This window comes from Rattus norvegicus, chromosome 1, assembly GCF_021556685.1.
Source record: "Rattus norvegicus strain SHRSP/BbbUtx chromosome 1, alternate assembly SHRSP_T2T, whole genome shotgun sequence".
Classification (NCBI taxonomy): domain Eukaryota; kingdom Metazoa; phylum Chordata; class Mammalia; order Rodentia; family Muridae; genus Rattus; species Rattus norvegicus.
This window is the reverse complement of record NC_141534.1, coordinates 130,470,223-130,497,309: the sequence shown is the minus strand read 5'-3', so window position 1 is coordinate 130,497,309 and position 27,087 is coordinate 130,470,223. Positions and strand designations below refer to the sequence as shown.

The window sequence follows — 27,087 nt, the reverse complement described above, 5'->3', positions numbered from 1 at the left end:
TGATGTAGTATTATTTTTTTACTGCTTTCTACTAAAATGGTGCCTTGTTACCTCAAGTGCCCACAAAAAGCCAGCGGAAGCTGTTTTCTGTCCCGGAGGTGGGCATGGTGCCTCTTCCTCCTGCTGCATGCTGAGGCTTAAATAGCAAGATGGGGTGCTTGCTGGCCCAGACCCAACCTGGCAAGGAGAGCACATGTGTCTGTGCGACCTCTTGTCTTTCACTGGCCAAAGACGTTACTCAGTCCCCTTTGTTCAAGTTCTGCGGACACTGCTGTTGTCACGGGGCCAGGCAGGCCGGTGAGCTCACTTTTCAGCGATGCTAAGAAAGTTCTAGTTCCTTTAGCCTTTTCCCAATACTCAGTGCCATTCACACAGTCCTTGTCCTGTCCCCGCATCCTCCATCTTCTGTGACTTACGTCTGTTTACAGGACACATGCTGCAGGGAGAGATACACCCCTGGGACCTGGGGCCACATGGCCACCCTTCTCCAGGGACAGTGGGCTCTGCAAGGTCCTGCTCCCCCTTCTTGACTCCTTTAGACTCCTCAGTTCCTCAAGGCTTGAGCTTCCATTCATTCCTTGGGTTTTGGTTTTGGTTCGTTTTTAAATTTTTCTTTAAATTTTTAAATTATATTTAGTATATGCTTGCATATGCATGTGCACATATATGGGTGAGAGATGAACTTGTGGGGAGTCATTTCTCTCCTCCCATCTTTTAGATCCTGGGATTAACTTCAAGTTTTCAGGGTTGGCTGCAGCGGACTTACCTACTGAGCCATCCTGCCAGTTTTTCATGTTTGTTTTAGTTTTTACTTTTCTGTTAGGATAGAAGATGTGCAAAGTTTGCCCTTTCAGCCACTTTAGATACAATTCTGTGGTATGCATTATGTACATTGTTGTACCCCATTTAATTATTTGTGCAACGAGAAGTCTGTGGTCATTGCCCATTCGTACCCTTCTCTTTTGGGAGCCACAGGCTTCCCGCTTGCCTCACTGTTTCTGGAGTAGAGTTGTACTTAGTCTCTCTGTCTCTTTTACTCTGTGTGTGTGTGTGTGTGTGTGTTATATCTGTGTGTATGCATTATCTGTGTTGTTATGTGTGTAGTCGTATCTCTGTGTATTTATTTGTATGTGTGTATCTGTGTATGTATATCTGTGCATATGTATGTGAAAATCTGTGTGTATCTCTGTGTGTGTCTGTGTATGAATTTGGCCAAATCTCTTGCAGTACCATTGGCCCCTGATTTGGAGATGGAGATGATGATGATGTAGGAGAGTGTGGGGATGATCATGCTGAAGGGGATAAGGATGATGGTGAAGGGGGGAGAGAGGAGGAGCAAGGAAATGCCGAACACTGATGGAGTCTAAGCCTTAATGTTTTTCTTGTTAATTTTCTCCAGTCAGGAGGAGTAAAAGTTCTCCCCTATTCTGCTCAGTTGCCTTGTTTTAAGGTCTCTCAATACCATGGCTCTCCACCTACACAGGGAAACACAACTTAAGCAAAATACCATGGGAACAGAATCCCCACTTGTCTAATCTGAATTCATCTGTGTCCTTTCTTGCCTCATCACAAACTATGTGGGGCCCACAGCATTGCTGTGCCTCTGGGAAAACCTGCTCCCTTGCCTGACCAGAGGCTAGCGGTGCTTGGCCCCTTGGCAGCGCGACATAGAAGTGTCAGCTTTCCCGCCTTCTGTGCTCAGAGACTACACCGTGTCTGTGTGAATGTGAACAGTGCTTACCAACATACATCTATTTCCTCACACTTCATAAGAAGGGAAAAGTTAAGTGTCTGAAGGTCAGCAACGGGGGGTTTGGGGTGTCGGCTGTGTTAGGAGTGTTTTGACGACAGTTTCTCTTCAGCTTGTATAACTGTGGTGTTTAATAGACAGTGCACTTCAAGACGACACTCAAACTCCTCTTGTAGATTTATTTCATATGTGTGAGTGCTTTGCCTGAATGTGTGCATGCACCATGTGAGTGCCGGGTACCCATGGAGGTCTGAAGAGGGCATTGGATCTCCTGGAACTGGAGTTAAGGGTGGCTGCAAACCATCATGTGGGTGCTGGGAACTCAGTCTTGCTGGGTCCTCTACAAGAACACTTAAGTGCTCTTAACTACTCTCCAACCCTCTGAGGTGACATCTTTTTTTTTTTTTTTTTTTTTTTTTTTGGTTCTTTTTTTCAGAGCTGGGGTTGAGGTGACATCTTTAAAGTAAAATTCTCTCCTAATGAAGGCTGGAGCCCTGCCACTCAATGCAAGACATCAGCAGAACCTGTGTAGTTGTATTTGAAGTCAACTTTCCTTGTTGTGATTCTTAAAAGTTTATGGGTGCTTTGCATTTGTGTCTGTGGATTACATGCATGCAAGGCCTAAGAAGGCCAGAAGAGGGCATCAGATTTCCTGGAACTAGAGTTACAGACAGTTGTGTGTCACTATGTAGTTGCTGGCAGTTGAAACTGAGACCTGGAAATGCAGCCGGTGCCCTTCTTCAGCCGCCTCTCCAGCTCACTGTCATTTTGTTTATTTTAAATTTTTTCCCACTTTGGGGACAAAGACAATGCTCAATTTTCTAAGTTAAAAATGAACACATTGCTTTGTGAAACTCAATGTGTACACAGAGGGAAACAGAGGCCAAGAGGCCCCAGAACCACACAGTTCTGGGCACAGTGTGGCCCTGCCCATGGTGGACTAGCCTTGTCTTAGCTCCAGCCTCTCCTGCAGGGTGGTCTGACAAGTTGTCAGGACCATGTGCAATCTTGTCTCTTTTCTGGCCAGCCCCAGGGCCTCAGCCTTTTCTTTCAGCGTGAGACACATGGGGGAATGTTAGTTTCTTGGGGCTCACTGTCTCAGTATTCTGATAGAGGAAGGGAAGGGCACAAGTGTCTCACACAGTGTCTTCCTGTAGCTGGCCATGGTGTCGCACACCTTTGGTCCCAGCCCTAGGGAGGCAGAGGCAGGCGGTTCTCTATGAGTTCAAGGCCAGCCTGATCTACAGATCAAGTTCCAGGACAACTGGGACTGCACAGAGAAACCCGTCTCAAAACTAAACAAACCAAAATCAAACAAGAATGTCTTCACTCCTGCCGGGTGGTTCTCTTCTGGCCACTCCTCTGGCCACATGAATAATGGCTGGTCATTGTTAGGCCATCACAAAGAGACCTAAGGAGGTAGCCTAAGGAAATAGCCTGGGTTTCTCCAGGCACTGTTTACCCAGTAGAGAAAATAGAATAATTAGTCTCCAGTAAACTAAATCGACAGCTGCTGCCTTCAGGACTTTGGGGATCCTGACATGTGATCTGTTAATTGCCAGGCAATTCGGTGCATCAAGGAAGGCCTGGCAGATCCACAAGTGAGGACAGGACACCGACTTTCTCTTTATCAGCGAGCTGTGCGCCTTCGAGAGTCTCCGAGCTGTAAAAAGTACAGGCACCTATTCAGCCAGCTGCCAGAAGTCACTGTGGGAGACGTTAAGCATGTAGGTGTCCTTTGGGTGCTTTGGTGTTTGTTGTAGGTTAGACCCAGGCATCCAGTTCTCTGCTGCGCTTTCAATTTAAACCCCAGATTCTTCTGTGTGCCTCCCCAACCCCGAATCGTTTCAATATGGAGCTTCCTCTTGGCCTCAGAATGGTCTAATTCTCATTCGGGACAGTGGTGTCACCATTGTGTCCATTTCATCTTTATGCCCTCTTCTCTGCTATATCTGGGCTAACCCATATGGCCACACCAGGGCTGGGTGACAGAGCGTCTGGGTGAGAATGTGAACATCCACTGCTTTTGCCTGCTTCTCTTGGGGCTGGGGTCATAGATGCGCTACAAAGGCTGGGACAGTCACACCCTTCAGAGTGTGCCAGTGTGGGTCACAAACCATTCACTTCTGCTCTGCAAGAGTAGGCAGGTCTATCGCCAGGCTGCTGCACGCACGTTTCCAGGGGCTAATAGAATGGGTTTGTTTTATTTCTGTTTTTGAGAGAAAGTCTCACTATGTAGCCTTAGCTGGCCTGGAACTTACTATATAGACAGGCTAACCTCAAACTCAGAGAAATCCACCTGCCTCTGCCTCCTGAGTGCTAGGACTGAAGGTGTGCGCCACCATGCCCGACTTTGATGCTTTTTGCTACCATTCTAGGTGACCATCACAGGCAGGCTGTGCCCACAGCATGGGATGGGCAAGTCTGTGTTTGTCATTGAGGGTGGAGACCCCACCAACCCCACCACAATCCTGTGTTCTGTGGAGGAACTGGCACTGGACTATTACAGGCAGAGTGGCTTTGACCAAGGTAAGCTGAGCAGTTTCCTGCATCCCAGCCAATCAGCATGTGGGGGAAGCGTGTTGCAGGGTGGCTCATCCTCCCTGACCTCAGTAGCAGCCACAGCTGGCCAGGGGTGTGCGGAAAAGAACCGGGTTGTTCGTTAGGGGCTCCTTGTTGTTTAGCCAGTCCTGCTACCTGCTGGCTGTGCGATGGCTCTCTGTGGCAGGATGATTGCGGGAAGTAGCCTTTGCTACCAGAGGCTTGTGGTGGGAGAGCTGGGGAGAGAGGACGGGTTTGTGCTGTAAGAGGCTGCCTGGCAATGAAGCTGTCCTTGAGGGCCAGGCCCAAGCCATCTGAGGAGTACAAACATCTTAGTAGGCACACAGTAAGGTCGTAGGTGTGAGGAGCTTGGGAGGAATTCTGTAGCTTCTGAGAACACAAGTGTCAGAGCCTCGTGGTCTTGGCAGCTGCCGCAGGGTAGAGGAGTGATGCTGGAGGGCCGGCTGGCTTGCTCATCAGTGGGAGTGTCCAGTGAGATGCCCATCAGTGGGAGCGTCCAGTGAGATGCCCATCAGTGGGAGCGTCCAGTGAGATGCTCATCAGTGGGAGTGTCCAGTGAGATGCCCATCAGTGGGAGCGTCCAGTGAGATGCCCATCAGTGGGAGTGTCGAGTGAGATGCCCATCAGTGGGAGTGTCCAGCGAGATGCCCATCAGTGGGAGCGTCCAGTGAGATGCCCATCAGTGGGAGTGTCGAGTGAGATGCCCATCAGTGGGAGCGTCCAGTGAGATGCCCATCAGTGGGAGTGTCCAGTGAGATGCCCATCAGTGGGAGTGTCCAGTGAGATGCCCATCAGTGGGAGTGTCCAGTGAGATGCTCATCAGTGGGAGTGTCGAGTGAGATGCCCATCAGTGGGAGTGTCGAGCGAGATGCTCATCAGTGGGAGTGTCCAGTGAGATGCCCATCAGTGGGAGTGTCTAGTGAGATGCTCATCAGTGGGAGTGTCCAGTGAGATGCTCATCAGTGGGAGTGTCCAGTGAGATGCTCATCAGTGGGAGTGTCCAGTGAGATGCCCATCAGTGGGAGTGTCCAGTGAGATGCCCATCAGGGGGAGCGTCCAGTGAGATGCTCATCAGGGGGAGCGTCCAGTGAGATGCTCATCAGTGGGAGCGTCCAGTGAGATGCCCATCAGTGGGAGTGTCCAGTGAGATGCCCATCAGTGGGAGTGTCCAGTGAGAGGCTCATCAGTGGGAGTGTCCAGTGAGATGCTCATCAGTGGGAGTGTCCAGTGAGATGCCCATCAGTGGGAGTGTCCATTGAGATGCCCATCAGTGGGAGTGTCCAGTGAGAGGCTCATCAGTGGGAGTGTCCAGTGAGATGCCCATCAGTGGGAGTGTCCAGTGAGAAAGTGCTGGAGCGTGCTGAGCGGTGCAGAATCGAGAGAGTCCCTAAGTGACTGGCTATGACAGCAGCTGCACGGCCACCACAGGGCTTGGACCTTGAGTCCTTTGGCCACAGTGCCCCTCACAGTCTCTTGTTCACATTGTCTGCTATGCTGCCCTTAGGGTGCTTCAGTTTGTGATAGGCATGCAGCCCCAGAGGGTAGGTCTGCCCCTGAGCACTCCTCCACATTCCTGACTTGGTTGTCCCTAGGCCTTCTGGGCCAGGCTGTCAGCTGGTTAAGGAGTTAGCTCTCCGCTTAGAATCTCATGGCCTATGTATAGGAGGCTCTCGCAGGGCCCATGGCTGCCATGATGCCTCTCAGGACTTGGGGGCTAGTGAGCCTACGAGTGTCGAGGTTGGGCCTGCAGGGCACAGAGCTGAATGTCCATGCAGTCGCCAACCATGACAGCTGCTGCGGCTTCCCCTGTCAGAGTGGGGGCCCTGCTGCATTGCAGGGATGAAGAGGCTTTTGCTTTAAATAGTGAATTTCTTAAGTCAGTTGGCAATTCCTTGAGTTTGTGCATTTCCCGATACCTGTTTTCTCCCCGTTTTGGGCTTTCTTCACAGTTTGTGAAGGGAGTATACTATAAGTAATTCTCTAGCTACAGCCCAGAGAAAAGTGGAGGCTTGAGCACACGCCTTATAACTGGGAAATCACAAGTCCCCCCGTGCCCCATCCCAGGCACCTTTGTGAATGGAGTAAGGAGGATATAAGTCAACCCTGGAGGAAATAGAGCAGAAGCTCCCTGTCAGGTACCAGAGACAAGGAACAGGGTGGGCCGGTTGTCTTGCATGGTCTCCCTGTGTATCCCTGGCTGGCCTAGAACTCACTGTGTCTGTCAGGCTGACCTCAGACACACAGAGATCCACCTGCCTCTGTCTCCTGAGTGATGGGATTAAAGGCACATGCCACCATGCCTGGCTTGCTTTTTCTTTTTAGGACTGCTAGTGTTGTGAGAAGGTGGAGGAGAATTTGCTGGCCACAGACCCCCTCCCCTTCTTTCATCTTTCTCCTCCCTCCTGCCTCTCGCCCTGGGTCTAATTAGCCAGTCCGTGGTGTCCACTCGTGGTTACTTGCTAAGCAGCTCTAATGGGTCTGCCCTGGGGACAGCCAAGTCCTGTCCTTGTGCTCAGGCAGACCTCGCCCTATGCCTGTGCTCCAGGGTTATTGGTGTGAAGCTACCCCAGTGTCATCAGATGGTGGCATTTTGTAGGGGTCTTGGTTAGTTGGGCTGTGAAGATAGAATTTTGCGGAATCAGGTTTCTTCCCACTGAGTGTTAAAATAAATTTGCTCACGGCTGGCTTTCCTGCTCGTAGGGAAGTTGTTGCTCTAGGGGAGAACCACCGACACGGCTGAAAACTGTGAGATGCAGTGAGACTGAAAAGCTTAGAGATCACAGAGCAGAGTGGAAATCCCAGTCCCTAGATGATGTCGCAGGAGACATGTCAACTGCCCCGTGTCCTGGCTAAAGGAATGCACACAGAACAACGTTTCCAGTTTATCCAGGAGCCTGAAAGTCAGCAGGAAATTCTTTTTCCAGAACATAAAATATTTCCACATAAGATGTTTTAAATTTATATTACATTCTAATATATCGGAAAATTGATGTGACTTGCTGCTAGGTTTTATTGTAGAGGGATTTATGTAGAGGAAATTTCAAACCCTCCAGGGGAAGCCATGTCTGAATGAGGCAGGAGGATTACTCCAAAAATGACTGCAGTCAGAATTCAGAGCACAGCGGCGGCCAGGAATGAGTCTGACCTCCATGTCGGTGATGGAGTGACATTCACACAGGCACAGAAACCCGGAAGTCAGGTCCTTTCTTCCCAGCAAGCCAGAGCCTGGATTCCTGACGTGAATGCTCCTGGTAGCTGGAAGGCTTGTTTCAGCCAGGCTGAGCGAGCCCTGTTCACTCTGTCCTTTTGTACCATGGAAATAGGCCAGGGGGACAGGAGCCAGAACTGGGAGGGAACAAACAAAGCCCTGCACGGCTCTGGAGGTCAGGATAGAAAAACACAACACAGGCTACAGCCACCATCTCCCGGTGAACAGGAAGACCGCGTGCTAGAAGCCTGAGCACTTGACCCACATTGCTTTCTCCTCTGTGCCCCCTGGGAGCTTTATTGCCAGTGTGAGCAGGATAGGAAGGGAGAGGGATGACCACATAGTGTCTTCCTTTGCTGGGGTGTTGGCGGCTGTGCAGAGACACTCAGCTTAGAGAGAGGAACTTGGTAAATCAGTTCCTGGGGGACACAGGTCTGAAGTCTATGCCAAGACCTTCATCTCTCCAGAGCCTGCTGCTGACTGGTAGTGGCCCTAGGACTCAACTGTTCAGTGAGGATGTCTCCCAGTGATCGTGTCTTCAGCATGAGGGGGGTGCTAGAACAGGGTGGTCTTTACAGATGATGGTTTCTGTAGAAGCCTTGCGTATCGGGAACACTGAAATAACCTCATCAGGCCAAATCAGCCTAATGAGTGGGTGAGCCCAGTGAATGGGTGAGCCCAGTGATGGAAGGAGCGTTGGTAAATCTGAGGTTACGGGGCTGCCCTGAATGTCTGGCCTGTTGTGATTCCCTATAGGGGAATCATTTCTTATACATTGCCGGGGGCCTGCACCATGGCCTGGGCCAGAGCCTGCTTATGAATTTTGCACACAGCCTTGTTTGCCCACTCAATTAGAACCTCCAGAGGCCATGTATGAAGTCTGCTTTGCTAAGGCAAACTGTCCCCTAGGCTGTCCACCACCATTGAGAACCACTGCTTTGTGACTTTCCAATGCCCATTTGAAGTTTGCCCCTTAAATGAAGCTTCTTGCGCAAAGAATAGCATGTGGCGAGAGGGCTGGAAATAGCATGAAAATGGCATGACTCTTAAAATCAACTGTACCCTCGGTTCCTTCCCTAAAAAAGAAAAATGTACATTAGGTCCTCACGATATTCTTAACAACCAGATAAAACGAGTCTCTTTCTCTTCATGTGACATTGCTCTAGGGATTCACGGAGAAGGGTCCACCTTCAGCACCCTGTGTGGCCTCCTGCTGTGGGATATCATCTTCATGGATGGAATACCAGATGTCTTCAGAAATGCCTACCAGGTAACCCGCTCACGCCACCACACCAAGGCCTCTCCTGTGCATGCCTGTGCTTCATGCCTTCCTCTGCACCAGGGTCTCAAGCCAGCAGCAGCCTGGGTCTTGGTGATCTTTGGGCTCTACCGTCAGTAGTGCTAACTGCATAGGAAAAGGACCTTTTACTTTTAAATGGGAACTGGCAGATTTTAACCCCAAGTCTAGTTTCCCTTCAGCATCACTCTTTGACTTTAGTACCGAGCACCCTCAGCTCAAGGGCTCTCACACAGTCCTGCTAGCACCAGCTACAGCTCAAGCAATCCCACTCCGAGCAAACGATTACTAAAAACCCAGAATAAGATTGCTTGAATCTGATAATATTAACTCACCTCTCCTGAGGGAAAAAAAAAATGTGTCCAGCAATTGGCTGGCTCGCAGGTCTCATAGGACTCCAGCATCCCTTGTTTAAGTGCCCTCCCCAGGCGTTAGGTGTTAGGAAAGTTTCCTTTCTCTTCCACACAGGCCTCCCCCCTGGATTTGCTCACAGACAGCTTCTTCTCAAGCAGGGAGCAGGCCCTGGAAGCCAGGCTGCAGCTGATCCACAGCGCCCCTGCTGAGAGCCTGCGGGCCTGGGTGACTGAAGCATGGCAGGCCCAGCAAGGCAGGGCGGCTTCTCTGGTCAGCTGGGATCGCTTCACTTCCCTTCAGCAAGCTCAGGTAATGCTTTCCCGCCATCTGGTCAGTCATCCCTTCACAGTGCTGCCTGTGTTCTGGCTGTGTGTGTATGTGTGTGTGTGTGTGTGTGTGTGTGTGTGAGAGAGAGAGAGAGAGAGAGAGAGAGAGAGAGAGAGAGAGAGAGAGAGAGAGAGAGAGAGTCTGTCTGGGTGTGCGTTTGCACGTGCGCATGTGTGTTTATGTGTGTGTATCTATGTGTGTCTGTGTGTGTCTGTGTGTTAGTGATAGACACGTGAAGACACTCAGAAAGCCCCAGCTTGATGCCTTCCCACAGTTTCCCTTCCTTTTGCCTGCCTTGTGGCTGCAGCGGGGAGGGTAACTTCTGTGCCCTGCAGCTGCTGACTAAGGCTTCCTCACTCCTCAGTCCTGACTCATGCTCCCTCTTCTTCAGATGTGTCAGAGGATGCCCACATCAGGCAGAGGTTTGTAACCGACCATGACCAGCTCTTTCCTAGATTTTGCCTACGGGGTTCTGCCAGCCACTCTGGAGCACGGTCCAGCAGCAGAGCTCCTTCTGGTGATCCTGGAGCCATTGTTGAATTGTGCTGGTGTTCTCTGATGGTCATGCAAGCCCATCTTGGGGTCTCTGTCCTCAAGGTGGATAACTCCTTTTGTATTGTGTTTAGGACCTTGTCTCCTGCCTCGGGGGTCCTGTCCTCAGCGGTGTGTGCAGGCGCCTGGCTGCTGACTTTCGGCACTGCCGAGGAGGCCTCCCTGATTTGGTGGTGTGGAATTCTCAGAGCCACCATTGCAAGGTCAGTAGAAAACACCATTTGTAATTTCATCAGCAACTATGTCACAGTTCACATGCTGGGCATTTTCTTCCTGGCTTTTGAAAGGATTGAATCCCTCCCTTGGTAACCACTAGACTGAGGGCTGGGGTTCTCAGAAGCTTCTCTGAGGAGCTGGGATGTAAGCAACACAGGCAGTCTCATGCCAGTACACCATTTTGTTGTAGAACAAGTCACCATCTGCAAGGCACACTGAAGCAGGGCTCTGCACAGTATGTGAGCCCAGGACCTCAGGAGTCTATAGGAGCCACACAGCCTTGTGCCCGTGGCCTTCACCGGTGGTTTTTATCACACACTGCATGTGCGCCCTTACTGTCTCAGTCTCTCTGTACAGCACCCCTCCCTCTCTTCCTCCCCACTCTCCCCTGCTTTCTGACTCGGATTTCATCCTAGTCTGACAAATCTTTTTCTTTTCATAGGATCTTTTGATGACCCGACATTTTAAAGTTTGATTAAATTCAGTGGTCTTTAGTGGATCATACCTTTGGTGTGAGATATCTGAACTGAAACCAGAAAGAGGTTCTCTTGTGTTTAGTTCCAAAAGTTCTACGTTTACGTTTTGTGTTTATTTTGTGATCTGTCTGTCTTTTCTATCTGCTCTGGGGTGTGGGTTAAAATAACTTTGCTGGGGAGTAGCTGACTGCTCACTTCCATTAGTGCCGTCTCTGCTGAGAATATTTTTGTTTCTCATAGAACTCCAGGGTTATGGAGTGAAGAGCTGAATTTTTATATTCTTCGGCCTGGGCCTCTGTTTCTCCCTTAGTGTTTAGCTACAAAAGTTGCTTAACTTCCTGGCTCCTTTAGAGCTGAAATGTTTGCCCATTCCACTCTGCCAGCCTTACACACTCGGGCATACAATCCCCATGAATGCCAAGTTGCCCGAACTGGCTTTGTTTCTGGTGTCAGACAGAATCTGACTCCATGACCTTGAAAGAATGACCTCCTTGCCTAGGGCCACTTCCTCTCGTTTATGTAAGCTTCTAGGTCAGAGGCGAGGGCTTGCACTCAGCAGCTCCCTGTGGTACCCAGAATAAGATGGGCTATTCTACATCCTGAATCTTCTTGGAGCGCTTGCTGCCCTTCAGTCGCACTACCCCTCACACAGCCTGGAGATCCATATCCACCCGACTCCAAGCACTGGGATACCAAGTGTGCACCACGATGCCTCGCTTTCTTCATGGGCTCTGGGGATCAAAATCAAGTTGTTAGGCTTGCATGGCAGACACTTTACTGACTAAAGTATTTCCCTAGCCAAGCAGCCTATAATTGAGTCTCATGTGTGTGTGTATATGTGTGTTGCGGGGGAGGGGTGCTCACATGTATGACTGTGGGTATATATGTGCTCAGATGAGTGTGCATGGAGGCTTGAGGTTGACACTGGGTTTCTTCCTCAATGCCTTTCCAGCATATGTCTCTTCACTGAACCAAGAGCACACCGATTTAGGTATGCTTGTCTAGGTAGCCAGCCTGCTCTGGGAACCCCATCGTGACCTTCAGCATGTTAGCATCACAGGATGACTGCCACCCCTCTGGTCCCGAGTTCTGTAAGAAAGCAGGCTGAGCAAGCCATGAGAGCAGTCTAGTAAGCAGCACCCCTCCATGGCCTCTGCATCAGTTTCTGTCTCCAGATCCTGCCTTGGGTTCCTGCTCAGTGGGTACATGGTTGCCACCAAGCCTAACAACCTGAGTTAAATTGCCAGACTGCAAGTTGTCCTCTGGTAACTCCCCACCTGCAGTCTTTTTAAAACATCCAGAAAAGAAACAGTTTGGCTGTACAGTAAATGAGAAAGTGCACCTCTGAATGAGATTAGCGGAACCCTGAGTCATAAGAAACAATGCATGTGAGAGACAGAGAGACGGGTCTTCAGCAAATGCATATGTGGTCATGGGTGGGAATAAGACTGGAGGGAATGAAGCCTTGGGACAGTCTGGCAGGGACCAGGTCCTTCTTTGCATTGCAATACGAAGTTTATGTTCAGATGCAAACATAACAAATTGGGAGGTTAAAGTAGGGAGCAGCAACCCAGTGTGCACCTTAAAACTGCTTCAGTTGCTAGTACTCGGTTTCCTCAAGAACTGTCTGGTTACCACAGAATAATTTGCCCGGGAATGTCTTAGTTCCATATCTATTTGTTGTAAATGTGCACAGTGCTGTAGACTGACCCATCTCTATAGGCAACAGTTTAAGTGACTATAGCTCATTGGGTCCCTTTCTGTAACAGTAAGATGTTGATGAGTCTGGAAACTTCTCTTGCAGCTGGTGGAAGTTAAAGGCCCCAGTGATCGCCTGTCATGTAAGCAGATGATCTGGCTGGATGAACTACAAAAGCTGGGGGCAGACGTAGAAGTATGCCATGTGGTTGCAGTTGGTGCTAAGAGCAAAGGTCTTGGCTGAAAGATGTCACACTGGGGACATCTGGCCATCTACTGGGACAAGATCTTCAAGTGGATAAAAATGTCACACTGAGGACATCTGGCCATCCACTGGGATAAGACCTTCAGTCGGATAAAAATGTCACACAGGGGACATCTGGCCATCCACTGGGACAAGACTGTCAAGAGGATAAAGCTATTTGCACTGTGTCCACTTTGGCTTGCCCGACACCTGAGATGGGCGGGTGGACTGTTGAAAATGTAGAAGTCTGCATGGGAGCTGTAGGAGCTGACTGCCTCCATGTTGTTAAGCTTTTAAAAAAAAAGCCAGAGGGAAAATGAACATGGTGGACTTTAGTTGACACTTGAGCTTCTCTACTAAATGTACTGGCAGTGCAACCCTTGAACTGGGGTTCTCTCATGGTTATCCAAGAAGGGCAGAGCCCATAGGAAGTTTAATTTCCTTAGGGGGAAAAGTAAGAACAACCAAAACCAAATTCCTTATTTAAAGGGAGGAAGGATCCAGAGTACTTCAGGTGAGGTATCACAACCCGTATCCAGCTTCGAGCTTTTGGATTATGTGTGATTAAAAACCTGTGCCAAGATGTTAGGGGAAAAAATGCCCTCCTGAGGTACTCTGACTTGGTCAAAAATGCCCTCCTGAGGTATTCTGACTTGGTCAAAAATGCCCTCCTGAGGTATTCTGACTTGGTCAAAAATGCCCTCCTGAGGTACTCTGACTTGGTCAAAAATGCCCTCCTGAGGTACTCTGACTTGGTCAAAGGTTGGTCTGGAGCCTCACTCTGCTCTCAGCTGACTGTGAGATGGTTTACCTCATAAAAAAAAAAAAAGTGAAATATCCCATTCTTGAAAGTGAAGTCCGCTCTGTACTGACCGCGCTTCCTACTGCTCACCTCGCTGAGCCCAGTCCCAGTGCTCACAGCGAGACCTGTGCTCTGCCGCGCATGTGCCAAGGAGCTGCCTATCAGGTTACTTCATGAGGCGACTGGCTCCCGAGTGCCAGGTCTAGAAGTTTAAAAGCCAGGGAGGTAATATGTGACCGTGGCTCCCATGGTCACTAGGAAGCTGTGGGGGAGGACAGGAATGTAGAAACTACAGTACAGTTACTAGAGGATGGAGAAGGGGGAGGCCTTCATTTAGAGAGTGAAAATGTTTCTGCTAGTCAAAGCACATTATGTAGCTGGGAGTGGGGGCTCACACCTGTAATCCCAGCATTTGAGAGGCTGAGGCAGGAGGATTACCTTGAGTTTAAGGTCAGACCAGGCTACAAAGTGAGACTGTCTCAAAAAAAGGAAAAGAAGCTCATTATGAGTGCTCTGGCCACTCTGCACTGTGGAACAAGCAGATGATAAACACACGGGTTGATGTGTTGGGGAGGCACAGGCACTGGTTCCCAGGCCTAGTGAAGCCTAAGACCCACACAGTAGGAGGGAACAGACTCCGAAATTGACCTCTGAACTTCACCTTGTGTGCCACAGTATACACATACTCATCTACACACAATAAATAAAAACGTGTTTAAGACATTAACAACACTCAGTGGGCTTTGTTTAAATTTGTGTGATGTTTGGAGGTGGGCATTGCAATAATTCTATTGGCAGGTATGAAAGAAATAGCCACTCTGACTCCCAAAACTGATCTCGGCGGCGGTGGGGGTGAAACAAATTATTTCAAGTGAGGAAGGATCCGGAGTATTTCAGTTGAAGTGTCAGAAATAGTTTTCAACAGCAAATGTTTGTATGTATGTATATATATATTACACACACACACACACTTTTTTTAAGTGATACCGGTTTTTCTGATCGCTTACATTAAAAAATAAAATGCAGCTGTCTCAGATTTTCATCTCCCCTCTGTGCAGAAAGGTCCTAAGAAGGAGGCCCTCACAGGCAGATGAGGAAGAGTCGGAAGCCACCTGGATCCAGTGTCTGCAGAAAGAACTTTAGGAGGGTTCAGGCAGCATGACAAAACCAGCTGTCTGTCCCTGCCTGCTGGCAGCTGGTTTTTGCTTGATTGACAGGGGCAGATTTGGAGCAGGGCTTTAGGTCACCCATGCTGGCCTCGAACTCCTCTACCTTCACTACCAAGTACTGGGTCTCAGGATTCTGCCACACACCTGGCTAGCTTATCACGCACTCTCCACCATTTGAGTTTCCTCGCCAATCGTCCAGTGTGCAGATCTGTGTCTCAGTTTTTAATTGTGTCATGTTTTCATGAACCCTTGTTTTTGAGTTCTTCCTATATTTTGGTTCTTAGTCCGCTACTGGATGTGAAGTTGGTAAGGCACCTTTTCCCTTTCTCTAGGCTGCCGCTTTGGACGGCAGTGTCCTTTGCCATGCAGAAGCTTCTCAGTTTCATGAGGTCCCATTTGTTATATTTATTGTTTGCTTGCTTATCTTGGTAAACCGATGAATTTTTATTGGGGTTACTAACAGAAGTGTGGGTGATAGAACAAAGATGACTCACAAAAGCAGCCGTACCCCCTGAAAGCCCACCTCCCACCCAGGCGACACTCCTGGGAGCTGGAACCCGGACTCTGCACAGCCTGGGGTCAGGCAGCTCTGTACAGAGTCTCCTCTCTCTGCCAGCAGCCGTTTACCCCATCTTAAAGTACTGCAGAAAGGATTTTGAGAAGCTTGTGAGCACTTTCCCAGTCATGTGGCATTCTGTCCATTTCCTGAGTCCCCTGAACCTCCCAGGCCCCCAGAAAAGATTTGATTCTCATATACTGCTACACCACACTCCATACTGCTCACCCATCTGTCTCTCATCAGCTTCCTTCACTGAAGGTCTAGCGATGAATGGTGACTCACCCAGCCACTTTGCCTATTCAGAAAGCTGAGTTCAACACAAGTTATTATTATTATTAAGGCACCCGTCTATTCATCTTACGATGATACATTCAATATTTTCTCTGGCTTATTATGCACCGATGTTAAATGCACTTATGGTGAAATTTTTAGTATTCTTTTTAGTATGTTTTTGAGGTTATCTCCGTTATGTTTCTAAAATGTCTCTTAACATTTTATTTAACATAATGGGATATTATTACTATGATTTAAAAACAATGCAGTATTATCAGAATAACATGGATAAGCCTGAAGGACATTAGGTTAAATGATATATATAAGAAATGAAATATATGAGTTCCTGTTTATTAATTGTTGAACTTAGTGACTGTGTTAACGGTGTTCTGTATCAACAGAAAGCCTTTGCAAAGGAGTTCAAGGCTGTTCCCAACTTTTTCCAGACTCTATGTAGAAGAACACAAATAGGTCCATACTTGGCACCGGTGTTGTAAAAATAAAAAATAAAAAAGTAAAGTTGTCTTTTTCCTCGCTGCGTCCGCACCGCGGTGCCCCAAGATATCTGCTGGATATCTTGGCGGAAACACATCCCAGCCGCACACTTTCCTACACTCAAACCCTCACATAGAGGAACCCACAACACAATAACCTCTGACCCAAATGGTAAGATATAATTGCCCACTTAAACATACAAAGCCTGTACCATCCATCCCTTAGGAACATTGACAACAACCTGTAAATAACAGAGCAGAATCTTCTATTCTTATCTTCTTTTTTTCTTTTCTTTTCTTTTTTTCAGAGCTGGGGACCGAACCCAGGGCCTTGCACTTGCTAGGCAAGCGCTCTACCACTGAGCTAAATCCCCAACCCCCACAGAGCAGAATCTTAACATCACCTGCCATGGCTTCTCCCCACTCTCCCCTCCTGTCTCCTCTCCTTCCTCTAGTCTCCTCCTCTTCCTTCAAACTTCTCTCCCGCCCATCCTTCCTTCTCCTCCAATGACAGGCCTCCTTCTATCCTGTACCTGCCCCTCACTTGTACTTTACAAATTCAATGGGGAGGTGGTTCTGGTGAAGTCACCTGAGTTCTGAGTCCTTGACCAGGCAGCTGTCCTTGGGGCAGTGGAATTAGCATCAAAATACAGATAACTCCAGGGCAAACCACAACATACTGGGAAAGAAAACTCAATTCCAAGTGGTTAAAAGACCTCAACATAAAGGTAGATATGCTGGGGCTGGAAAGATGGCTCAGTGGTTAAGAGCACCAACTACTCTTTCAAAGGTCATGAGTTCAGATCCCAGCAACTACATTGTGGCTCACAATCATCTGTAATGGGGGACAACTACAGTGTACTCATATATAATAAGTAAAATCTTTAATAAAAAAAAAGGCAGATATGCTGAACCTAATTGAAGAAAAATTATCCATTGTTCTTTCTGTTTCTATTATGGGGAATAAATTGAGAAATATTGGTATTAATTTTTATGGTGGGGGTTGGGAGACTTTTAATGACTGCTTCTATTTCATTAGGGGCTATAGGTCTATTTAAATTGCTTAACAGTTTTATTTAACTTTGGTAAGTGTTACCTATGGAGAAAATTATTCATTTCTTTTAGATTTTGCAGTTGTTGGAGGGCAGTCTTTTAAAGTTTGTCCTATGATTCTCTGGATTTCCCCGGTGTCTGATGTCATGTCTCCTTTCTATTTCTGATTTTGTTCATTTGGATATTCACTCTTGACCTTTGAGTTAGTTTGGGTAAGGGTTTGTCTGCCCTGTGGTTTTTCTCAAAGAACCAGCTCTTTGTTTCACTGATTCTCTGACTTGTTGTGTTTCCATTTCAGCCTGAGTTTGACTATTTCTTGCATCGACTCCTCTTGGCTGTGATTACTTCCTATGTTCAGGTGTCCTGTTGCGTTGCTAGGATGATGTCTCTGGTTTTTCATGTGGGCACTTAGCACTGCGTACTTGCCTCTTAGCACTGACTGACTTCACTGTGTTCCATAATTGGATATGTGTATTCATTTTCATTCCACCCTGGAAAGCCTCTCTTAATTTCTGTCTTGACCCCCTTTTCAGTCAGTAATGAGTTCAGTTTCCGTGAGTTGTAAGCTTTCTGTGGTTGGTTGTATCTAGCTTTAATCTATGGTGGTCAGACAGGATGGAGGGTGTTAGTTCAATTTTCTTCTCTTTGGTGAGATTTGAGTCCGAGTATGTGGCCAATTTTGGAGAAAGTTCCATGAGTGCCGGGAAGGTATATTCTTGTGTTTTAGGTGGAATTGCTCTGAAAATGTTAGGTCCATTTGCTTTATAGTGTCAGCTAGTTCCAGCATTTCTCTGTTTAGTTTTTTTTTTTTTTCTCTTTTTAGTTTTTCTGGATAACTGTCTACTGGTAAGAGTCAGGTATTGAATTTATGAATTTGGGTGTCCTTGAGTTTGGTGCATAAATGTTAAGGATTTCAGTGCCTTCCTGGAGCATTTTTCCTTTGATGACTATGAAGTATCCTTCCCTGTGTTTTCTGAATAAATTCAACATCTATTTTGTCAGGTATTAAAATGGTTGTGCCACTTTGCTTCATAGGTCTGTTTGCCTGGAATATTTTTTCCATCCTCTTACCCTGAGGTGATAATGTCTTTGGTATTAAGGTGTTTCTTGGATACAGCAGAAGGCTGGAACCTGTTTTTGCATCCATTCCACTAAGTCTTTATTGATGCTGAGTGATCAACAAGCAGCGCTTGCTGATTCCTACTGTGTGGTGGTGGTGGTGGTGGTGGTGGTGGTGGTGGTGTGTGTGTGTGTGTGTGTGTGTGTGTGTGTGTGTGTGAGTGTGTGTGTGAGTGTGTGTGTGTGAGTGTGTGTGTGAGTGTGTGTGTGAGTGTGTGTGTGTGTGTGTGTGTGTGTGTGTGTGTGTGTGTTTCACCTCTTTTGATTTGCTGGTCTGCGATTATTTATTCCTTGTGTTTTCCTGGGTGTGGCTAACTTCTTTAGATTGGATTTTTTTTCCTTCTAGCATCTTTTGTAGGGCTGGATTTGTAGATGGACATGGCTTAAATTTGGCTTTATCAAGAAATGTCTTATTTTCTGTATGTTTCTTGTACCTTGATAGGCATCTGCTTTAGGTTAGGAAATTTTTCTTCTATGATTTTGTGCCTTTGACCTGTGAGTTTTTTTTTTCCTCTGTCCTCTGTTGCTATTATTCAGATTTGATCTTTTAATAGCAGCCCAGATTTCCAGGATGTTTGCTACCAGGGTTTTTTAATTTAACATTTTCTTTGGCCAAGGTATCCTTGTCTTTTGTGATGTTTTTAATGCATGAGATACTTTTCCATCTTGTCTTCTGATGGTGAGCTTTGTCTCTGAGGTTCCCACTTGAGTTCCTAATTTTTTATTCCAAGATATCCTTCAGCTTGGGTTTTCTTTTTATTTATTTACACTTCAAATGTTATTTCCCTTCCCATTTTCTCCTCTGAAACCCCCCATCCCATCCCTCCTCCCCGCTGCTTCTATGATGGAGCTCCCCTGCTGCCTCAGTGCTCTAGCATTCCCCTATGCTGGGGCATCGAGCCTCCACGGGACCAAACTTGGGTTTTCTTTATTGATGCTATTTCCACATTTAGGTCTTGAATGGTTTTTGCTCATTTCCCTCCAATTGTTTGTGTTTCCATAGATTTAAGAGATATATTCATGCCGTCTTTAAGGACCTCTATCATGTTAATAAAGGATATTTTAAAGCCTTTGTCTTGTTCTTCAAGATTCTCAGAGCCTACTGTTGGTAGGGTTTCTGGGCCCCCATAGACACATATTATCCTGGCTATTGCTGGTTTTATGCCTATGCATAGGCATCTGAGTTTGAGATGATCGTAATTCTACTTGCTGGTCTCATCTGGTCTTATCTTTGTTGGGTAGGCCTTCGGATGGTGTGGTGAATGTGTGCTGCCTACTAGGGAATTCTGGGATACTGCTAGGTGTGACCATTGGGGGTTCTGGTAAAATATGATTCTGAGTATTGGGAGCTCACACTTAGGAATGGGGATGAAGTGGAGGGGGTAAGTGGGGTTCTCATGAAGAAAACAGGGTATTCCACCAAATTTTGCTTAGCATCCTGAAAATAGGGGCAGAGACAGGAGAGGCCATAACAGGTAGTTTGCTAGAGACCTGGGGATGAGCCTAAAGGATTGGATTTGGAGGAGAGGAGGGAGAATGGAGATCTGAAGCTCACTTACCTGCTTCACTGGCCTACTTGCTTCTCTAGCAGGCTTGGCAGGTAGGATCCCAGGGAATGCCTGCTGGAGTTGGTGGGTAGGGTAACAGGATGAGTGGGGAGGAGGGCTGGAGAAGAGCTATATGATCCACTGGAGATGGGAGCAGAAAAGAGACCACAGAGGGTGGTCAGCTACACAGTGAGGGATGAGGCAGGGGTGTTGGATTTAGGGGAGAGAATGGAGAGGTAAAAATCTGCAGTTAGGTACTTGGTCCCCAGGGAATGCCGCTGGTGCTTGTGTGGGATGGGACAGTGGGATGAGTAGGGAAAGGTTGGTTGGAAGAGAAGATCTAGATGAGTTAGTGGAGATGAGGCAGAAGGGAAGAGCAGTCTGCAGCAGGCGGTCTGTCCCTGAGCTGGGGGTGAGACTGGGGGATTGCATTTGGAGAACAGGGAGAAGTGAAGATCTGCAGTTAGGCTACCTGCTTCCCTGGCCACAGTGGCCTTTGAGAAACTCCTTGTTAATAAAACATCATTGCAAAATAAGATACGCCACTAACTTCTTATATCACTATTCTATAAGCTCCTGATGCTGGATTAACAAAGGCAAGACCAGTGCCAAGTCATTTGTACTTTCCTCTTAGGAACACCCCCATTGGCTAGATCAGGTTAATTTGATACATTGTTATTGTAATAGGGCTGCTCACTACCACTGCTGGAAGAGTCTCAGGTTAAAGAAGGGATCTAGAAGGAGGTGACAACTGTACCTCTGGCTCAATTCAATGTGGGGTCCCAGTCTCCAGGGACTCGGACACAGACGTCCCCTGTTGGTATTTAGTGGATGGGAAGAACTAACTGCAGTTCTGAACTGATGTGAAACTTGTTACTCCATCCCACCCTAGAGAATATTCAAAAACAGAAAAAATGAATGGAGGGCACGTGAGTACAGGGGGTGGCCAGCCTCTTGTGTTCTTATGGCTTCATACTGGTGACTACTACGAACGGTTTCCATGGAAATTTTATTTAGCCATCAGAATTCCCTTTACATCCATTCTGTTGAGCAGTATCCAGTCAACCTGCTCATCCTGCTTCAGGTCATCAGTTGTATTTAGGCACAAAGGTTTTAGTTTTGTCTCGACACCAAGTTTTAATCACTTGAGGTAACTGCTACAGCAGGAGGACCTTGTTGAAAAATGTGCTAAACACTTTTCATCTTCTGTCAGTACAAATTAATGTCCTTTCCTTAAGTAGAGTTAGGCATTTTTGGTTTTAGAATTGGTACCCATCATAAAGCAAGACACCTCACCTGTGGAGTCAGCATTAGAACACCCAGTGTCGGCAGCCCCTGCATGGGCACGGCCAGCACAGGCTCTGCCCTGTGGCCTCGGAGACTGTGCTACTGAGCTCTTTGGTTTGCTGCATGCAGCCATGCTTACCTCTTCTGCCACCACAGGGTCGCTTTTGTCAGCAGGTGCCAGGCCGCTGTCCCATAGGCCACACTAGGACTCTGGGGCTGCTTCACATATTAGACATAGTAAGCTGTAGCACAGTAATCGTGATGGAACAACCACCCAGTCAAAATAGAAAAATTTACAACTTTACCATACAAAAATATGCAATTTCCATCATAAAGTAGTGTTAATAGTACCTGACCTTCTTTAAGTTACCAAAAAAGTTCTGAAAGGAGTTGAAGTCAATGTTAGGGATGAAAATTACAAAGAAAGGAATTCTCAACCACAACATAAATTTAGAACAACTTATAGAAGTAGCAAAGCAGCTTCATGAAAATGGGAGATTACTGTCTGGCTCCAGTGGTGACACCCTGTCGTGTCTCAGGGACCAGGGCTAGCTGTGTGTGGCCAAGGGCCGGCGCATCCTCACTGCTGATAATGCTATTTGTGTAAGTTGTCAAGAGCCCTCATTTTATAGGCAACGGATGAGTGAAAACATTAAGTTTAGCCATAAGATAAGAACTTGTTAAGACATGAGAACATCTGCTCTGTTAAATGCAGAGACATTATTAAACAGTTAGAAAAAGTTAATTAAGTAGAAATGGCTACACAGCACATACAAGTCAAACTATTTTGAGAAATTCTGCTTTAGAAAAAGAAACAAACTAAATCAACACTTTACTATAAAGTATCTCAAAATCCAAGGTGGCGACTGAAGACACGGCATCGTGCACAAGGTCATGGCCACCTTTAACTGGGAGAAGAAGCCCATGAGCACTCGAGAGGACAGGAGCACAGGGCTTTGTGACGTTGGCCAGGTTCTTATCAGAATCTCAGCCTCTTGGCATTGCCCCCAAGCCTGGAGGTGGTACATCTCTGTGTATTAAAATGGCAACTGTGGAGGTCGTCCTTTCCAGTCAGTGCATGTGTCCATCTCGTGACCCCCGCCAGTTACTTCTAGGGAGAAGTGTTGGCCTGTGTCAGCATGCCAGCTGAAGTGCTCATTAGGAGGCCAGAACTCCCACGGCCTGTGGTCAGTATGGCATGCTCCTGCCCATGGCCTGGGCACCCTCAGCCACAGCTGGAGCTGGGCCTCTGCTACCTGAAGAGCCTCGAAGACTGCAGGGCTCTAGAGACTCCTGGCTGTTGGTGTAAGCTTGTTGGCAAAAAGCTATTTCCAATATACAGTGGGGTCTAAAGACCCTAACTTTTAGAATTATATTTCCTTCTTATTCTAGCTTGTCACTTTTATCTTAACGTCAAAGGCACTTCTAGGTTTAAATAGCTACAGTGAATGCTTTAAAATTACAGTGCATCTTTTAAAAGTTAGTTGTATGGAATTAAAGCAAATTCATGATTTGGAAACACAGTGATCTTAGGTCCTAACTGAGGTGAGCTAAAATAATAATATCTAACCCCAGAACACAAGCTAAGATATTAGCTAAATACATGGATGCCAACTGAGGCCTATTAGGAGTTTTCTCAGATGATCTGGAAATGCAGTAAATACACTAACTTACTAACTTCCCTGTCCACCATCTCGGGGTTGTAATCTGACTATCAGACAACCTTCAGTAGGTGGTAGGAAAGCAGATGTTGGCAGAATCTGCAGAGAAACCCGGGCATTGTGATCACTATGGGGAACTCGTGCTGCAGTGACCCACGTGAGCCAGACCCAGAGGATAAAGGACAAAACCCACAAGTCACACTGCCCTCAGGAAAACTGAAGGCAGCATGACTAAACATGATTTAAATATTAGTGCAAATTCCTTACATATAAAATGGCCAGTTTTCGACACCTCAGTTAGCAATTTCAGTTTGGAGAGGGACAGGTCCAGCTCCTCTCAATATATACAGAAAATTCCTTAGTCTTCATTTGCTAGTGTCTCAGTAGATAACCATATTTTGGCCCCACTTAAAAATTTGCTTAATGGTGTTCCTAAAATGCTTCGTCTGCACAGATTTCCTACAGGAGAAAATGGAAATGAAGAGGAGAGGAACTCTGGTGTCCCTAGCGTGTCATGTGGCCCTGTGGCCCTAAAGTACATCCTGCTCTGGTCCAACTCTGCGTAGCAGGCTTCTAAGGGGCCGCTGTGATGCTGCCTCAGCATCCTGCTGAGCTTGTCCACCTCGTCAGCCAGGACAGACAGCTTGTGGAAGGCCATGATGGAGCCCCCAAGGTTGATCTGGGCCTCAGGGACCCAGCGGAAGTAGCACAGTTTCCACAATTTTATGTGTGTTCCAGAGAGACGTGGCAGGATAATGCCGTGTAGATTGGCTGGTCTGGAAAACCACTCTTTAAAATACTGCTCTGCTCCACTGTGCTGGCTGTCGCCGTGCTGAGGCGGGTCTGGCTTCAACTTCAGTATCAGTGAGTTTCTCCGCGGAAGCAGTTCTTGGTCACTGATGAGTCCATTCTTCAAGCATGAGGGCATTCCTCTCAGTGTGGAGCTGTAGCTTTTCTGCACACAAGACAGACACGGCATTACCCCACTGAGCTGCACTCTACTTCACACTTTTCCTGGAGGTTACTCTGCAGGAGTTCAACAGCACTCCCGGCACTATGGCAGCCAGCTGGGGTAAACAGATGACGGGAGGGTTCAGACTCGGAGGGCATGGTCCCTCTTTCCCTGGTGGTGATTATGCTGGTCTACTCTGGAACCAGATTTTTCAACTGACCCTCCCAGGTTACTACTATGCCAGAGGGAGTGTAGAAGGCAAGTACAGCCTGTTTCTTTGTTCGTCTAAGTGCATGCTTGTAAGACTTTGGGGGGAAGGGAATTCTGAACTGGCTCATTTTTTAGGAAGAATGGGCAGACTGGCTAGAAGTCAATTCAGGGCTGCCACCTGTCAGCTCTTGTGCTGATTAGGCTTTAAGAGCTTCACTCCCCAAGGAAAAGTCAAGATATTGTCACACCAGTTAAAAGCTGCACTAGCTGTCTCCTGGCGAAGTGACTAACACTTCCAAAGACACTGACTGGTGCTGCAGCAACATGGGTCTCTGCTGCTAGGATGCTGCTGTCTACCGTTTACCTTTGTGCGCTTAAAAGACTTCCTGGAGCCATTCTGTATGCAAGGAGTACTCTTGCCAATGTAGTAGGGGTTGTGGAAAAGAGTACGGTCCTTCGCCGTGAACTGAAGAGACCAGTCCCAAACTGAGGGGAATTTCAAGCCCTTTTCATCACCCAGCTGAATGTTTTTGCTGATAGCAAACTCCTGCAAAACAAAGCACATGTGTGAGAAGAGGCGCACCCCACTTTTTCTCGCACCTCCACCCTCAAGGGAGTTCTCTGCTAGAGCACACAGCTTTCTAGAGCGCTCGGCTTTCATGGGAGCACTACCCTGAAAAGGTGATGGGCACTTTGTCTCTCATCCCTGGACGTGTGCATGTGTCACAGTTGGCAATGCCACTATACACAATGAGGCCAAAGGCACTTTGCAGATGTGGAGCTGGGCTTATAGGACTACTTCTGAGAGAGCCGTGGGCATACTGGTTTCTAGACGGGGATAGAATTAAGAATTTGCACTCTGAGGCTATACTACCTAGACTGGGGTCCCAAAGCTAAAGCTGAAGATCAGAGAACAGATGATTCCTGCTTAGCTTCCCCCAAGCCTACAGGAGCTACCCTGTGGCTTCCCTGCACAGCCACTGCAGCACTGCTGAGCTCTTCCCACTGTGGGTTCACATGGGATGAGACAAACCAAGAATGCTCTCACCAGGAGTAGGGAGGACTTGGCTCCATAGGCTTAGTCCTCAGTCTTCATCCTGCAGCTCTTAGAACTGTCACTACAGATGAGTCCCACCCACGGTAGCTGCCACGTGACCTGAGGTACTCTGCCAGTATACGTGGAAATAGTGTTTGCAGAGAACTCCAGTTTAACTTTGTGTCTAAACTTCCTATTCCACAACTTCTTAAGAAACCATTGACATACAACTTTTATTCTACTGACCTATCAGGAAGTAAATGTTTTTAGTTGTTGATCAACAACTCTGATGTGCAAGGAGTAACCCCAGAAGTTTAAGTGAAAGCAGGTGGCTCGGTACTGTGAGTCCAGCTATGCAGGAGGCTAAGGCTGAGGGATTGCCAGGCAAGGCCTGTCTAAGTAGATGCCAGATATTGTCTCAATATTAGAAGAAAAAATAAAAGATGTCAGTGGGGAGGTATTGAGCTAGGGCTGTAGGTCAGTAGCACACACAAAGCCCTGTGTTTGATGCTCCATCAAAAACAAAAATCCAACAGTATATTTAAAGTGGATAAACTAGTTGATATCTTTAAGCACATTTATCATGAGCAATTTATAGACAAAAATTAAAATAATTATTAGTAAAAATTAAGTTATTATATTCTTTAATGCATTTTGAAATTTTTGAAAGGTAATTTTAAAGTACATATTTTAAACATGCAACTAACTGTACTTCAGTTATATTTTAAAGTTGTAAAGGGGTGGGGGCACTGGAGAGATGGCTCAGTAGATACAGTACTGGTTGTGCAAGCATGATGATTTGGATGCCAGAACCCATGTAAACGTAGGGCAGGTATGATAGCAACCTGTGATCCTCAAACTCAGGAGATGAGAGAATTCCTGTGGCATGTTGGCTAACTAGTAAAACAGAACTGGAAACTCTGGATTCTATAAGACCTGCCTCAAGAAAACAGAGTGGAAAGTGACTAAGGACAACACCAGAATCAACTTCAGGCCTTCATATGCGCATACAGTTGTACATACATGTGAACACATGCATACACATATGCTACCCACAAAAGGTACATACATACATACATACATACATACAGACAGACAGACAGACAGCAGCTGCAGCCAGCATGTCACTCACTGTGCTCTGCTTCACCCGCTGATGAGGAGAGTTGAACAGGAAGGTCCCGAACAGCGAGATCCGGGTACTGTCACACAGCACTGCTAAGTACGTCTCGGAGAACTCGAAGGCAGCTGGATACTGCTCTAGCAGCTGCCACGTGGTATCCAAGAACAGCAAGAACAAAGGAGACTGGCAAGGGCAGACAGACAAAGGGATCATTAATGCTGCTCTCTGATGGTCATATTTACTCCCAGATTTATTGCTGGTTCAGAGGCTAACAAGAAAACATCTAAGCCTCAAATACTTGGCAGAGCTGATCTAAGGCATTCAAACAGATTAAACCTATCTATGTCAAGACAAACATTTAATTAAAAAAAAACTGTGCTAGGCAAGTGTGGTAATATCAAACAAGCGAGTATGCGGACATGTACGGATGTAAGAAAGCAAACATGTTAGACATCCTGTAAGCGGTTCTATAGAACTCAGCCAAGCACTGTAACTTCCGGTCGATCTGCACGCTCACCATCCAGGGAGTCCCCCAGGCTTCATGGCACAGTTTGGCCTCAGCCCGAGGCCATATGGAGCGCCCTGGGAAGCAATGCTTGTGGCTCATTTGGATGCACTACCACTTGTCAAGGGTGCTTTCCAACCTGGCTGCCTGGCCTCCTGCAGCCAGACAGGGATCCCAGGAAGCCGTACAGGTGTTAGAAAGATGTTTCTCTCAAACTCTCACTTCCCAGCTCTAATGATCTATTTTCAAGACATGAGACACTCCAAAGTTGATTTACTCTTGGGTTACTCTTAGCACACAACTGTGTATGATAGGGGACTGCATAATGACGTTTCCATGCATATGTGAGGCACCATGATTGTCTCCACCTGCCCTCTCACATATTACTCCTCCCTGTTCCCTAGCAGTCCTCCTGACACACGAGACTGTGTGCTGTCTATCTTCCCAAGCCTGCTGTATTTTGCCTTTAGCATCATGATTTCCAGTTCCCTGGATGCTCCTTCTTTTTCATGGTGCAGTACTATGTCTTATATCCATATGCTGGGTTTTCCTTACCTGTTCAGAGGATGCCACAGTGAACTCTGTGTGTGAGATCATAGGGTGGCGCCTGTTTTAG

General features: G+C 47.2%; 2 protein-coding genes across 9 annotated transcripts in view; one reads left to right on the top strand and one right to left on the bottom strand.

The window, feature by feature from the left end:
- Fan1 (FANCD2 and FANCI associated nuclease 1) overlaps nt 1-16,006 on the top strand; it is a 28,515-nt gene extending 12,509 nt beyond the window's left edge. Inside the window, 7 exon segments of one of the 4 annotated variants that reach the window (NM_001191633.2) lie at nt 3,313-3,477; nt 4,129-4,279; nt 8,687-8,790; nt 9,286-9,480; nt 10,125-10,253; nt 12,547-13,327; nt 13,394-16,003. In NM_001191633.2, the coding sequence (NP_001178562.1) occupies nt 3,313-3,477; nt 4,129-4,279; nt 8,687-8,790; nt 9,286-9,480; nt 10,125-10,253; nt 12,547-12,684 (882 nt within the window). In that variant the 3' untranslated portion in view covers nt 12,685-13,327; nt 13,394-16,003. 4 annotated transcript variants of the gene reach the window in all.
- A 4,684-nt stretch (nt 16,007-20,690) lies between these two features.
- The window catches only part of Mtmr10 (myotubularin related protein 10), a 51,595-nt gene continuing 45,198 nt past the window's right edge, over nt 20,691-27,087 (bottom strand). For all 5 annotated transcript variants that reach the window (XM_087563800.1, XM_087563822.1, NM_001100846.1 and 2 more), the window contains 3 exon segments: nt 25,979-26,149; nt 24,175-24,357; nt 20,691-23,603 (listed from right to left, as the gene is read on the bottom strand). In XM_087563800.1, coding sequence (XP_087419926.1) covers nt 23,007-23,603; nt 24,175-24,357; nt 25,979-26,149 — 951 coding nt within the window. In that variant the 3' untranslated portion in view covers nt 20,691-23,006.